Here is a 15,736-nt window from a genome sequence, read left to right as displayed (position 1 = left end):
TTCCAAAATAAAATGTTTTTTTCACACTCTTGTGTTTACCTCAACCAAAACAGGTGCACACATGAGGAAGCTCGTTATTATTTATTTATAATGGCAATTTTACTTATTCATAACAAGATATACAAATGATACCTCCTGATAGGATTTATATGCGATTATTTCCATTCAATACTCGCAGAAAACATCAAACTATAGCGCGTGTGGCGGCGTTAGGCTCCGCCCCCTTTGCTTGCGCACGCTCGCTCCGGCACACGCACACACGCGCGCCCCTCCCCCTCCCTGCTTGTGTCGGTGTTAATCCGCGTCTGTCAGTGCGGCGTCATGGCGGATATCAAAACGGGAATCTTCGCCAAAAATGTGCAGAAGAGGCTGAACAGGGCGCAGGAGAAGGTAAGGAGGAGGTGGAGGAGGAGGTGATGAAGGAGATGAAGGTGATGAAGAGGAGATGACGGTGACGTCCTTGCAGGCCGCTGCCGCTCTCAAATGTCACCGACGTCGATGTGTGTGTGACGTCAGTGTCGGGCGAAAAACAACCAGCTCTAATATCGATTTACTGATGGTTTGTTTAATTCGCTGATCTGATACGCAGATTACGTACCAGTCAGCATGATTTGTTGGGCTTCGGGCGGGATGACGTCATTTCTGACGCTAGATCAGCCACATTCAGAATATTTCTGCGTATAGGGAAGAATATTAGACCGTCTATAGGAATTGTGCTAATGATAATGTTGAAAATACACAATTCAAGACCAAAGTCTACTTTTTCTATGGACGAATTGCAATATAACTAAATATAAATTTTTACCCCTGAACACAATTTTAATACACCTGGAAAATTACCTTTTTCCCTCATTTTGTTAGAAGCAGGCAGATGTTGACATTTTTAAAGTTAAAGTACCAATGATTGTCACACACACACTAGGTGTGGCGAAATGATTCTCTGCATTTGACCCATCAGCCTTGATCACCCCCTGGGAGGTGAGGAGAGCAGTGAGCAGCAGCAGTGGCCGCGCCCGGGAATAATTTTTGGTGATTTAACCCCCAATTCCAACCCTTGATGCTGAGTGCCAAGCAGGGAGGTAATGGGTCCCATTTTTATAGTCTTTGGTATGACTCGGCCGGGGTTTGAACTCACAACCTACCGATATCAGGGCGGACACGCTAACCAAGTTTAGGCTTCTACTGTACTCTGCTGATGTGTTCATCATCATGTTTGGGTTTCAATTCTGTACTTGCTAAACTGCTGAGTCGTTTTTTTGTGTATTGCTGAATTTTGTTGTTTCCAGTAGTCCGGGGGTCGGCAACCCGCGGCTCTAGAGCCGCATGCGGCTCTTTAGCGCCGCCCTAGTGGCTCTCTGGAGCTTTTTCAAAAATGTATGAAAAATGGAAAAAGATGAGGGGGGGAAAAAATATTTTTGGTTTTAATATGGTTTCTGTAGGAGGACGAACATGACACAAAACTCCCTAATTGTTACAAAGCACACTGTTTATATTAAACATGCTTCACTGATTCAAGTATTTGGCAAGTGCCGTTTTGTCCTACTACTTTTGGCGGTCCTTGAACTCACCGTAGTTTGTTTACATATATAACTTTCCCCGACTTTCTAGGACATGTTTTATGCCACTTCTTTTGCTCTCATTTTGTCCACCAAACTTTTAATGTTGTGCGTGAATGCACAAAGGTGAGTTTTGTTGATGTTATTGACTTGTGTGGAGTGCTAATCGGGCATATTTGGTCACTGCATGACTGCAAGCTAATCGATGCTAACATGCTATTTAGGCTAGCTACATGTACATATTGCATCATTATGCCTCATTTGTAGCTATATTTGAGGTCATTTAGTTTCCTTTAAGTCCTCTTAATTCAATTTATATCTCATGACACACTATCTGTATGTAATATGGCTTTTATGTTTTTTTGCGGCTCCAGACAGATTTGTTTTTGTATTTTTGGTCCAATATGGCTCTTTCAACATTTTGGGCTGCCGACCCCTGCAGTAGTCGATACTGATACCCAGTGTTGGGTTAGTTACTGAAAAACAGTAACTAGTTACAGTTACTAGTTACTTTATTTCAAAAGTAACTCAGTTACTAACTCAGTTACTTACACCAAAAAGTAATGCGATACTGTGAAAAGTAACTATTTAGTTACTTCTTCTACTTTTTTTTTAAAGCTCCCATTAATGCCCTTTTAGCCTTCATTTTAGTACTGTTATTGCACTGGAGAATAATACAATCTGTTGATCAACTTGACATACATTTGCATCACTGAACTCTGCTAAGCAATGTGCTCTACATACAACACACAAAGACAAAGATATGTTTCAAAGGGCCAATTTATTTCAGGCCAGAACAAATTGACAACACTATTTTAAATAGCTGCAACATAACATACATAAGTAACAAACAGCATAATAACACTAACACTATCACTAACCACGTTAAACCCAGATTCCGAACTAATAAAGGTCTTAACTCATTCTCTTTCTATGCCACTTCAATATGGAATGCACTCCCAACAGGTGTAAAAGAAAGGGCATCTCTATCCTCCTTCAAAACCGCACTAAAAGAACACCTCCAGGCAACTACAACCCTAAACTAACACCCTCCCTTCCACATAATACCTCTTCGGATTGTAAATAATCAAATGTAGACACTTTTTCTTATACTTTCTGATCTCTCTCTCTGTGTCCACTACTTGCTGTACATATCCTACCAAGTCAGTTCTACACTGTTTCAATGTCCATTTCTCTGATGATGCAATTGTTGATGACTGAAGTGTTGATACCAACCAAACCTAACCCCCCCCCCCCTCCATATCCCACACCCCAGATTGTAAATAATGTAAATAATTCAATGTATATACCCTGATGATTATCTTGTGTGATGACTGTATTATGATGTTAGTATATATTAGATAGTATATATCTGTATCTGGACCCCGACTTAAACAAGTTAAAAAACTTATTTGGGTGTTACCATTTAGTGGTCAATTGTACGGAATATGTACTGTACTGTGCAATCTACTAATAAAAGTTTCAATCAATCAATCAATCAATCAACAACATAGCTGTAAAGCTGGCTTCACCCAAGGAAGGCACACGTGACATACACAGAGCCTAACCAGGCAGATTTGAATTGTTGTTTTGGGCAGTAGACGGGATCTTTGATCCAAGACACAACTTACATTTAACTAAAATGTTCTTTTCTTTGTGCTCGACAAAAGAAAAGAAGTGAGAATATCTCATACTTGCCAACCCTCCCGAATTTCACTGCCTCTCCCTGGGACAACCATTCTCCAAATTTCTGCCGATTTCCAGCCGGACTTAAGGCACGCCCCCTCCAGGTCTGTGCGGATCTGAGTGGGGACAGCCTGTCGTCACGTCCGCTTGGCCAACCAAAAAGTAACCACAGAACACTATACCGTATAGGCGTATAGTGTTCTGTGGTTACTTTTTTGTTGGCCAACGGTTGTATTGCGCACCCCTTCCCTGCAACATGTTTCAAAAAAGCTGGCACAAGTGGCAAAACGACTGAGAAAGTTGAGGAATGCTCATCAAAAACTTATTTGGAACATCCCACAGGTGAACAGGCTAATTGGGAACAGGTGGGTGTCATAATTGGGTATAAAAGCAGTTTCCATGAAATGCTCAGTCATTCACAAACAAGGATGGGGCGAAGTTCACCACTTTGTGAACAAATGCGGGAGCAAATTGTCCAACAGTTTATATTGTAGCATCCTGGAAGAGTTAGTGCTGCAAGGGGTTCTGGGTATTTGTTCTGTTGTGTTACGGTGCGGATGTTCTCCCGAAATGTGTTTGTCATTCTTGTTTGGTGTGGGTTCACAGTGTGGCGCATATTTGTAACAGTGTTAAAGTTGTTTATACGGCCACCCTCAGTGTGACCTGTATGGCTGTTGACCAAGTATGCATGCATTCATTTGTGTGTGTGAAAAGCCGTAGATATTATGTGACTGGGCCGGCACGCAAAGGCAGTGCCTTTAAGGTTTATTGGCGCTCTGTACTTCTCCCTACGTCCGTGCACACAGCGGCGTTTTAAAAAGTCATACATTTAACTTTTTGAAACCGATACCGATAAATTTGAAACCAATACCGATAATTTCTGATATTACATTTTAAAGCATTTATCGGCCAATAATATCGGCAGTCCGATATTATCGGACATCTCTAATCTTGCATCATGCATTTACCTAACATCGCCCATAACTACTGCACTGACTTGAAGGGGTCATAATATGATTCCCCCTCCCTACATTTAAGTGAAGTGAAGTAATTATATTTGTATAGCACTTTTTCTCTAGTCACTCAAAGCGTTTTATATAGTGAACTCCATTATCGACATCTTTAAGCTACAATGTGGGTGGCATTGGGAGCAGGTGGAACAATGTCTCTTGCCCAAGGACACAATGGCATTGACTAGGAACCCTGGAGTTGCTGGCACGGTCGCTCTACCAACCGAGCCATGCCGCCCCATTTAAAACACATTATTGAGTTCTTTGTAGTCTACGTAACATTTAATGGTGGTTCTTTGGTCAAATGTCGCATATATTATGTTTTACAGACCATCTCCAAGCCGCTTTCTCATTGTCTCTTCAAAATGCAGCGTTTTCTGGCCGGATTTTCCTGTGCCAAAGCCCTCCTCCAGGCCAAGCCCCCTTCAACTGTGTCTCTACCCCGTCAGCCATGTTATAAGTTTTAGCGCTTCAATATAGAGTCTACTGACAGATATATAAGTTAGAACTAGGGGTGGAACGATTGATTTTAACAACGATTCGATTTGATATTTGTGGTTGCCAATGCGATTCAGGGACAATCTCAATTTTTTAGAACGATCCGAAATGATTCAGTGAGTTGAAATCTATTCAGTAACTTTTTTGCAAACTTTTGTGACTAAACTAAATAGTGGATACTGGACACTGCAGATGAAGTTTCCTATATTTCTGTTCTTTTTTGTAAATAAATGATGAATAAATGAATTATGGATACAAACAAGCAAGTAAACAACAATTATTTGCCAATGCATTCACATCTTATTTGAATAAAGAGCAACCAACACTTTAGGTCAGGGGTGTCAAATGTACGGCCCAAGGGCCGGATCAGGCCCACAAACAGGTTTTATCCGGCTCGCGGGATGAGTTTGCTAAGTATAAAAATTAACCTGAAATTTTTGAATGAAAGAAACTGCGGTTTTAAATGGCAATAGCATTTCTTTAAACCACATGATGTTAGTACACCAGTCAAGGAACTACATAAATAACATACTGTAATATGATTGTGATTAGAGATGTCCGATAATATTGGACATATTATCGGATATCGTTATTATCGGACAACTCACAAATGCGTTAAAATGTAATATCGGGAATTATCGGTATCAGGTTTTTTCTTTTTCTTTTTCTTAAATCAACATAAAAAAACACAAGATACACTTACAATTAGTGCACCAACCCAAAAAACCTCCCTCCCCCACTCATTCACACAAAAGGGTTGTTTCTTTCTGTTATTAATATTCTGGTTCCTACATTATATATCAATATATATCAATACAGTCTGCAAGGGATACAGTCCGTAAGCACACATGATTGTGCGTGCTGCTGGTCCACTAATAGTACTAACCTTTAACAGTTAATTTTACTAATTTTCTTTAATTACTAGTTTCAATGTAACTGTTTTTATATTGTTTTACTTTCTTTTTTATTCAAGAAAATGTTTTTAATGTATTTATCTTATTTTATTTTATAAATTTTTTTTAAAAGTACCTTATCTTCACCATACCTGGTTGTCCAAATTAGGCATAATAATGTGTTAATTCCACGACTGTATATATCGGTTGATATCGGTATCGGTAATTAAAGAGTTGGACAATATCGGATATCGGCAAAAAGCCATTATCGAACATCCCTAATTGTGATTTTTTTTTTTATTATCTTGATGGATTGAAAATTAACACCAATGAGTTGACTGATGAACGTTATCACATATTTTATTCAGAAAATATAAATAACGCCAAATAAAGATAGAATACTATTAACCGCAACATGTAAGTGTAAAAAATATCCAACAACATTATGAAGTGTACATTTTCAAAATGTGCTTGTTCTATTTTTAAAAAAAGAAAACAATCTGAAGTTGTCTTTATTTTTAAGTTATCGTGCCGTGATTTTACCGGTTCGGCCCACTTGGGAGTAGATTTTTCTCCATGTGGCCCCCGACTAAAAATGAGTTTGACACCCCTGCTTTATGTTGAATTAAAGAGGAAACATTTTCTGCTCACATTTTCAACATTTGTTAAACAACTTTCAATAAAAGTACTGTAACCAACATTTTAACTGTAGATTATTTACCTGCTAAATAAAGTTCCCCGACCCGGCCATACAGTATCTGTTCTCCGCCCTGGCATCGTCGATGAAGGACAGTGTCCCAGGTGCGCGGAAGCATGTTTGCCCCCTAATCCCTATTGATGGTGTTGGCCCCTTCATGCTGTGTTCCGGAAGTCGGTGCGTCGCCATGGGGCGCTTTTTTTGTGACTTAAAGTTAAGTTGCGGCTTTATATTATTGTGTTGTATTGTTTGAATTTGTTGTGGCTTATGCAATCGTGCTGTACCTGAAAGTTTGTGTTGTATCTAATGATATTGTCCTGTGGCGTTTGCGTTTGTTATGACCTTTCTCGACCACCGTAGCTATCTGCCATTTTTGTTTTGATAACACAGATGGTCAAATAGACAACGTTTAACGTCCTTAATATTAAAAATTCTAAACTTCATATAAAGTCTGTTGTTCTTAAATTATTTTCCTTTTTCTAGTATCGTCGATAAAATCGATCGATTCCCTTTTGAAACAATCTTGGATTGATACCTATCTTCTGGAAGGCAACCTTGCCGAGCACAGACCGATGTACTTGACATTTAGGAACATAAATCGATATATCGATCAATCGTTACACCCCTAGATGGAACTATAAGCTACTCAGTAGTACAAATGGCAACAGCGGAGGATGCATGTGCATGTATGAGCCAGTCTGCCCCACAACAAGAAGATAGAGAAAAATAAAGAACTTATTGACTACAACTTTGGATAAAAATGGCGGAGTCGTGCAAAGCTCTTCAGGTAAACCTTTACTATCTATAGAGATATCCGCTGATGTCTCAAATTCCAAACGGCTCGTTTGGAGCAAGTTTGAAATAAGGCAATTTTTTTTTTTTTATTGTCTCGACTATGGTTTGATTTTACATTTTCGGGACCTATGGGGATCCCAAATACACAAAAGCAAGTACCAAATGGTAAGAACAGTCGGTTTTGCATTATAGAAGTTGGGCTGGGATTCAATTGATCAATCTTCCATAATCATTAAGATTTTGACCAGGGCTCAGAAAATCTGCAAAGACTCCTCCCACCCCCACCAAGGACTGTTTTCACTGCTGGACTCTAGAAAGAGGTTCCGCAGCCTCCGAAGCAGAACCTCCAGGTTCTGTAAAAGCTTCTTCCCTCAAGCCGTAAGACTCTTGAACGCATCATAATTAAATTATCCCCTCAACTCCCCCCAAAATGGATTAACTCGCTGGAATAAAAAAGACAATATAACATACATCCATAAACGTGGACGCATGTGAAAAAGTGCAATATATTTATCTGTACAGTAATCTATTTATTTATTTATATATATATATTTATTTTATATATTATTTATATATGTTTATTTATTTATATATGCACCTTATTGCTTTTTTATCCTGCACTACCATGAGCTTATGTAACGAAATTTCGTTCTTATCTGTACTGTAAAGTTCAAATTTGAATGACAATAAAAAGCAAGTCTAAGTCTAAGTCTAAAAATGTCAATATTATTTTTGAACAAACATATAATTGTAAAATGCAAGAAATAGATATTGTTAGTGGAACATGGTGTTCCACTAAAAATAAAAATACGTTGATTATTGAATTAAAGAGGAACCATTTTCTGCTCACATTTTCAACATTTAAACAATTTTCAATAAAAGTACTGTAACCAACATTTTAACTGTAGAAATGGATCTGAATGGGATCAGAGCCGAGGATGTCGTTGTGGCTTGTGCAGCCCTTTGAGACACTTGTAATTAAGGGCTTTATGTAAATAAAGTTTGATTGATTGATTGATTGATTAATATTCCAGACGATCCATTTGTGTGGAAAGAAGTTATGTTTGCAAACCAAACCTTCCATGAATCCAGTGTTTGTTTATGGAAATGAGACAGCTTCATGGCTAGTTTAGACCATTTGTAATCACAATTCAAGAGAAACCTGAAGCACATTGCCTGATGTCAGTCAACATTACAACATGAAACATTTTCTCATTTATCAGGTTCTACAGAAGCTGGGAAAAGCGGACGAGACCAAAGATGAACAATTTGAACAAGTTGTCGTCAACTTCAGGAGACAGGAGGTGAGAGGACGTCTTAACCTCGGATGTCCTGTAAAATCATTCTAGAATGTGGTGCGAGAGCCTAGGCTTTAACTGTCTTGCATTTTTGTGTTTGATGTTCTTTCAAGAAAAGTTTCCGGTCACAACCTGAGCGACACAAACACAAACACTACACTTTTTGTGTGTGAAATATTAACATGAATCAGAAAACTTGACTATCGCATAATGTAAGGTGTGAAGGAGCAATTATTAAAGTGTACCATTGCATAAATACTGAACATTTTATCACCTGTGTTTTATATTTACGGGTGTGTTATAATTAATATACTGTACATTTAGGTACAGTATATATGCTCTGGTTGTGTGTATGTTTGTACATATATATGATCTATTGACTCAATGAAAATCAATGAAAGTTAACTAACTGTAGTCTCAGAAAACCGGACTATCAAAGTCAGGAGTAGGCATAAATAAGCAACAATGCCTCAGCCTACTCCTTTTGTGCATTAAGTTGCCTTATTTCTTTCTTTTTGTACTTATCCTGTAATTTTTCGATTGACATGTTTGATGTCAACCCAACTGCTCTAACTAACTAACTAACTAACTAACTAACTAAGTTATTTGTGTGTTAGAGTGAAGGTTCCCGGCTGCAGAGGGAGATGAAGGCCTACATGTCTGCCATAAAAGGTATAATAAACACTTGTACCATACTGTTTATTTCTCTTAAGTGTGTCATTTTATAATGGTTGAAATTCTTAATTCAATTGGGTCCACTTGTGCTCAGATGTGAGTGGACTTTTAACAGTATGCAAATACTAAGGCTAATGACTTCACAATGACAAGGAGGGCTAAAGGGAAATGAAGTACACAGTAAGAACACATCCGTTTCATTTTAAGGTCTGCATCTTTTGAAGAACCCAGCTTATACATTATATTATCTCACACCTATACAGTATATATATAAACGCATATACTTGCATACTCACAAACATTTGTGTGTGTGTATATATACAAACCCCGTTTCCATACGAGTTGGGAAATTGTGTTAGATGTAAATATAAACGGAATACAATGATTTGCAAATCATTTTCAACCCATATTCAGTTGAATATGCTACAAAGACAACATATTTGATGTTCAAACTGATAAACATTTTTTTTTTTTGCAAATAATCATTAACTTTAGAATTTGTTGCCAACAACACATGACAAAGAAGTTGGGAAAGGTGGCAATAAATACTGATAAAGTTGAGGAATGCTCATCAAACACTTATTTGGAACATCCCACAGGTGTGCAGGCAAATTGGGAACAGGTGGGTGCCATGATTGGGTATAAAAGTAGATTCCATGAAATGCTCAGTCATTCACAAACAAGGATGGGGCGAGGGTCACCACTTTGTCAACAAATGCGTGAGCAAAGTGTTGAACAGTTTAAGAAAAACCTTTCTCAACCAGCTATTGCAAGGAATTTAGGGATTTCACCATCTACGGTCCGTAATATCATCAAAGGGCTCAGAGAATCTGGAGAAATCACTGCACGTAAGCAGCGAAGCCCGTGACCTTTGATCCCTCACCCTGTACTGCATCAACAAGCGACATCAGTGTGTAAAGGATATCACCACATGGGCTCAGGAACACTTCAGAAACCCACTGTCAGTAACTACAGTTGGTCGCTACGTCTGTAAGTGCAAGTTAAAACTCTCCTATACAAGGCGAAAACCATTTATCAACAACACCCAGAAACGCCGTCAGCTTCGCTGGGCCTGAGCTCATCTAAGATGGACTGATACAAAGTGGAAAAGTGTTCTGTGGTCTGACGAGTCCACATTTCAAATTGTTTTTGGAAACTGTGGACGTCGTGTCCTCCGGACCAAAGAGGAAAAGAACCATCCGGATTGTTATAGGCGCAAAGTTGAAAAGCCAGCATCTGTGATGGTATGGGGGTGTGTTAGTGCCCAAGACATGGGTAACTTACACATCTGTGAAGGCACCATTACTGCTGAACGATACATACAGGTTTTGGAGCATCCAAGCAACGTTACCATGGACGCCCCTACTTATTTCAGCAAGACAATGCCAAGCCACGTGTTACATCAACGTGGCTTCATAGTAAAAGAGTGCGGGTACTAGACTGGCCTGCCTGTAGTCCAGACCTGTCTCCCATTGAAAATGTGTGGCATATTATGAAGCCTAAAATACCACAACGGAGACCCCCGGACTGTTGAACAACTTAAGCTGTACATCAAGCAAGAATGGGAAAGAATTCCACCTGAGAAGCTTAAAAATGTGTCTCATCAGTTCCCAAACGTTTACTGAGTGTTGTTAAAAAAAAAGGCCATGTAACACAGTGGTGAACATGTCCTTTCCCAACTACTTTGGCACGTGTTGCAGCCATGAAATTCTAAGTTAATTATTATTTGCAAAAAAAAAAAATAAAGTTAATGAATTTGAACATCAAATATCTTGTCTTTGTAGTGCATTCAATTGAATATGGGTTGAAAAGGATTTGCAAATAATTGTATTCCGTTTATATTTACATCTAACACAATTTCCCAACTCATATGGAAACGGGGTTTGTATATGCATATATATATATATACATATACAGGTAAAAGCCAGTAAATTAGAATATTTTGAAAAACTTGATTTATTTCAGTAATTGCATTCAAAAGGTGTAACTTGTACATTATATTTATTCATTGCACACAGACTGATGCATTCAAATGTTTATTTCATTTAATTTTGATGATTTGAAGTGGCAACAAATGAAAATCCAAAATTCCGTGTGTCACAAAATTAGAATATTACTTAAGGCTAATACAAAAAAGGGATTTTTAGAAATGTTGGCCAACTGAAAAGTATGAAAATGAAAAATATGAGCATGTACAATACTCAATACTTGGTTGGAGCTCCATCACTGATGGTTTGGGTTGGTTTGGTTTGCATTTCCTTTGGAAATCGAGGTCCCAGAGTCTGGAGGAAGACAGGAGAGGCACAGGATCCACGTTGCCTGAAGTCTAGTGTAAAGTTTCCACCATCAGTGATGGTTTGGGGTGCCATGTCATCTGCTGGTGTCGGTCCACTCTGTTTCCTGAGATCCAGGGTCAACGCAGCCGTCTACCAGCAAGTTTTAGAGCACTTCATGCTTCCTGCTGCTGACCTGCTCTATGGAGATGGAGATTTCAAGTTCCAACAGGACTTGGCGCCTGCACACAGCGCAAAATCTACCCGTGCCTGGTTTACGGACCATGGTATTTCTGTTCTAAATTGGCCCGCCAACTCCCCTGACCTTAGCCCCATAGAAAATCTGTGGGGTATTGTGAAAAGGAAGATGCAGAATGCCAGACCCAAAAACGCAGAAGAGTTGAAGGCCACTATCAGAGCAACCTGGGCTCTCATAACACCTGAGCAGTGCCAGAAACTCATCGACTCCATGCCACGCCGCATTAACGCAGTAATTGAGGCAAAAGGAGCTCCAACCAAGTATTGAGTATTGTACATGCTCATATTTTTCATTTTCATACTTTTCAGTTGGCCAACATTTCTAAAAATCCCTTTTTTGTATTAGCCTTAAGTAATATTCTAATTTTGTGACACACGGAATTTTGGATTTTCATTTGTTGCCACTTCAAATCATCAAAATTAAATGAAATAAACATTTGAATGCATCAGTCTGTGTGCAATGAATAAATATAATGTACAAGTTACACCTTTTGAATGCAATTACTGAAATAAATCAAGTTTTTCAAAATATTCTAATTTACTGGCTTTTACCTGTATACATATATATATTCTGAATTGATTCATAGTTTTCAAAAATGTATCAAACACAGCTTGTGTTTTGTTCTGTCGAACCGCAAGAAAGGGTTTCGGTACGTGCTGACTGTTGTTGTGCAGGAATGCAGCAGGCCTCCATCAACCTGACTCAGTCTCTTCATGAGGTCTACGAGCCAGACTGGCATGGAAAAGATGATGTCATGACCATCGGGAAGGTACGCATCCAGAATGACTTTGTTTTTGTCAAATGTGTAGGAGACAATAGTTAAAATGTTGTTCTAAAAATGCATTCTGCAGGATTGTGATGCGATGTGGGAAAGCTTCCATAACAAGCTGGTAGACTCTACGCTGTTGAATCTGGATGCATACTTGCTACAGTTTCCTGACCTAAAGGTACTCATCTGTCAACATGTACTATTATTACTACCAGGGGTGTGACGATACGCTCAGCGCAGGAGACGTTACGGTACGCAATATTGCGTTCACGAGATGAGACGACAATTTGACGTTTTTAAGAAACTATATGTTTATGAGTGAACAAACAGTCTAAAAACATTTTGAAAAGTTTTATGGCTTTGCATGCATTGCAGCTTTTTGTTAAGGAGCGTCTTTCTACAAATGACCATAAAACCCCAAAAATATGAAAGTTGATTTACAGTACCGGTAAATACAATGAGATAAGCCTGCAGGTGAGGAGCCAACATATCCAAAGTGCTGTTCCAACACATCTTTAGGACTTTTGCTTAGACATAAAGGAGGACAGCTGCCAAAGAGGCAGTTTTTTTGTGCTTGTGAGGTTTCTGCCACTTTTCTCTTCAACGAGAAATAATGTCAGGTTTTAATGTCGGGAGTTTTCGTCACACCCCTAACTTTGACAAAAGACTGACAGTTTCATGTCTTTCAGACCCGTGTGGCCAAAAGAAGCCGAAAACTCATCGACTTTGACAGCGCTCGGCATCACGTTGAAACGCTTCAGGCATCTGGAATGAAAAATGACCGCAAGTTAATGAAGGTCTGTGTTTTCTAATCCTTAATAGGGAACTGCATTTTTTAAAATGTTGCTTAACATTCACAATCCCTATGTAAGACAAAAACACATTTTTTTCTTTTTTTATGCATTCTAATTTGTAATATACGACTTGTACTAGAAAACTAACAATGTAGCTAATAGGAGCCCATAAAGTCCTCCAAAAAAGACATCCAAAAACTGACAATAATACTCCATTTACATGTCACGACCTGAATCTCAACCAAGTATTAGCAACATTGTTATTATAAGAGCTAACGCAGAGGAACTACTTTTAGCGGCACCTTGAACACAGAGCGTTAACTAATTTAGGCAACTATTGACATATTGAACCAGTGAGCTGCTGCATCACCTCTGAGTTGGTAAAAGTTTGTGTGATATATGATGCCTTTTACCTGTATAGTAGAAGGTTGTGGCCATAAACCGAAAAGTTGGTCGACTTTGAAATTCACTTTTGACCTGAAGACATCGCAAGGAAGACACAACAAAATGGTTGTTTGCTCCCACTTTTTTGGATTAAGACAACTTCATCATCTAAACAGGGAACGCAAGTCTTGTTCTGAAATATATAAACAGCCCATCAGTCAACATCCCAGTGAGAGCAAACATTGTACTGTAAGTGACTTTTTTTATTATGTTAGTAGTTTGTATTTCTTGTTTAGCCCTTAGCAATAGTGCTACATGATGCCTAGTGTGTTTCACTAGAGCTGGATCAGCTTAGCACTGAAACTTGTAGCGCGTCTTCTTTATATTCAGGCTCAAAAATATAAAGGTTAAAGTACCAATGATTGTCACACTAGGTGTGGTGAGATTATCCTCTGCATTTGACCCATCACCCTCGCCCCCTGGGAGCAGTGAGCAGCAGCGGTGGCCGCGCCCGGGAATCATTTAGGTGATTTAACCCCCAATTCCAACCTTTGATGCTGAGTGCCAAGCAGGGAGGTAATGGGTCCCATTTTTATAGTCTTTGGTATGACTCTGCCAGGGTTTTAACTCACGGCAGACACTCTAACCACTAGGCCACTGAACAGGTAAGGTTGTAGATAGAGATGTCCGATAATATGCGTTAAAATGTACTATCGGAAATTATCGATATCGTTTTTTTAATTATCGGTATCGGTTTTTTTTGTTTTTGTTTTTTTAAATTAAATCACCATAAAAACACAAGATACACTTACAATTAGTGCACCGACCCAAAAAAACTTCCTCCCCCATTTACACTCATTCACACTCATTCACACAAAAGGGTGGTTTCTTTCTGTTATTAATATTCTGGTTCCTACATTATATGTCAATATATATCAATACAGTCTGCAAGGGATACAGTCCGTAAGCACACATGATTGTGCGTGCTGCTGGTCCACTAATAGTACTAACCTTTAACAGTTAATTTTACAAATTTTCATTAATTACTAGTTTCAATGTAACTGTTTTTATATTGTTTTACTTTCTTTTTTATTCAAGAAAATGTTTTTAATTTATTTATCTTATTTTATTTTATGAATTTTTAAAAAAAGTACCTTATCTTCACCATACCTGGTTGTCCAAATTAGGCATAATAATGTGTTAATTCCACGACTGTATATATCGGTTGATATCGGTATCGGTAATTAAAGAGTTGGACAATATCGGAATATCGGATATCGGCAAAAAGCCATTATCGGACATCCCTAGTTGTAGAGCGTCATTTGTTTCAAAGTAGTCGTCGTTGGCTCTCATGAAGTCTGCCATGATTAGCAGTGTTATTGTTGAAGGAAAAAGCAAACGTTTTGATGCGCTCTATAAAAAAATCTATGTGCCGCTTTAATGCTTAAAACGAACGCAATACAACAGGGTTGGATGTGGTTTCAAAAGAGGCATTAAGGCTGTGAAAGTGGAGTATAGGAGGAAATTGGAGGTGCACCTGGATAACAAAGACTCACGGCGGGTGTGGCAAGGCATCCAACACCTGACGAGCTACAAAAGTAACCATTAGTAACCAACAACACGGAAGACTCGCTAGAGGAGGAACTCAATCCCTTCTTTTCGGGTCATCCAGACCAGTTACACCCCAGATGCGCCTCCTACCCTCTAGTCCTCAACTGCTCATCCTCCAAGAACACCAGGTGAAGCGGGAACTGAAGGCTATAAACATGCGTAAAGCGGCTGGGCCAAATAGCGTATTGGGCAAGGAGCTGTATGGACTGTGCAGACCACCTGGCAGGAGTAGTGACAGAAGATATTAAATTAATCCCCGGCACTAGCCTAAGTCCCTTCCTGTCTTAAGGGGAGCCATTGTCATCTCAGTCACCAAAAGGACAGCCATAAAAGACATAAATGACCAGTGGTGTCAGGCTTGGTAAAAAGGATAGGACTCAGATGCAGAGTAGGGAACTTAGACAGGCTTTTATTTTGACAGCTTCCTTTCACCTCCAATCAGGGAACCGGGATGACGTCAGACTGATGACACAAAAGGAAGGGCACGTGACCTGAAACGAGAGGAGAGTTACTTTTCAAACTAAAACATGCAAATCAC

The 15,736-nt window shown here is 39.0% G+C and overlaps 1 protein-coding gene across 4 annotated transcripts in view; it reads left to right on the top strand.

Annotated features, from left to right (window-relative positions):
* The first annotated feature begins 259 nt into the window (after nucleotides 1-259).
* The window catches only part of amph (amphiphysin), a 52,985-nt gene continuing 37,508 nt past the window's right edge, over nucleotides 260-15,736 (top strand). For all 4 annotated transcript variants that reach the window (XM_061979252.2, XM_061979253.2, XM_061979251.2 and 1 more), the window contains exons 1-6: nucleotides 260-390; nucleotides 8,359-8,439; nucleotides 9,051-9,105; nucleotides 12,315-12,409; nucleotides 12,492-12,587; nucleotides 13,099-13,206. In XM_061979252.2, coding sequence (XP_061835236.2) covers nucleotides 322-390; nucleotides 8,359-8,439; nucleotides 9,051-9,105; nucleotides 12,315-12,409; nucleotides 12,492-12,587; nucleotides 13,099-13,206 — 504 coding nt within the window. In that variant the 5' untranslated portion in view covers nucleotides 260-321. The remainder of the gene's footprint in view (nucleotides 391-8,358; nucleotides 8,440-9,050; nucleotides 9,106-12,314; nucleotides 12,410-12,491; nucleotides 12,588-13,098; nucleotides 13,207-15,736) is intronic.

The sequence above is a fragment of the Nerophis lumbriciformis genome, linkage group LG19 (assembly GCF_033978685.3).
Source record: "Nerophis lumbriciformis linkage group LG19, RoL_Nlum_v2.1, whole genome shotgun sequence".
Taxonomy (NCBI): Eukaryota; Metazoa; Chordata; class Actinopteri; order Syngnathiformes; family Syngnathidae; genus Nerophis; species Nerophis lumbriciformis.
Note: the sequence above shows the minus strand (reverse complement) of the source record. Positions and strands in the feature narration are given on the sequence as shown.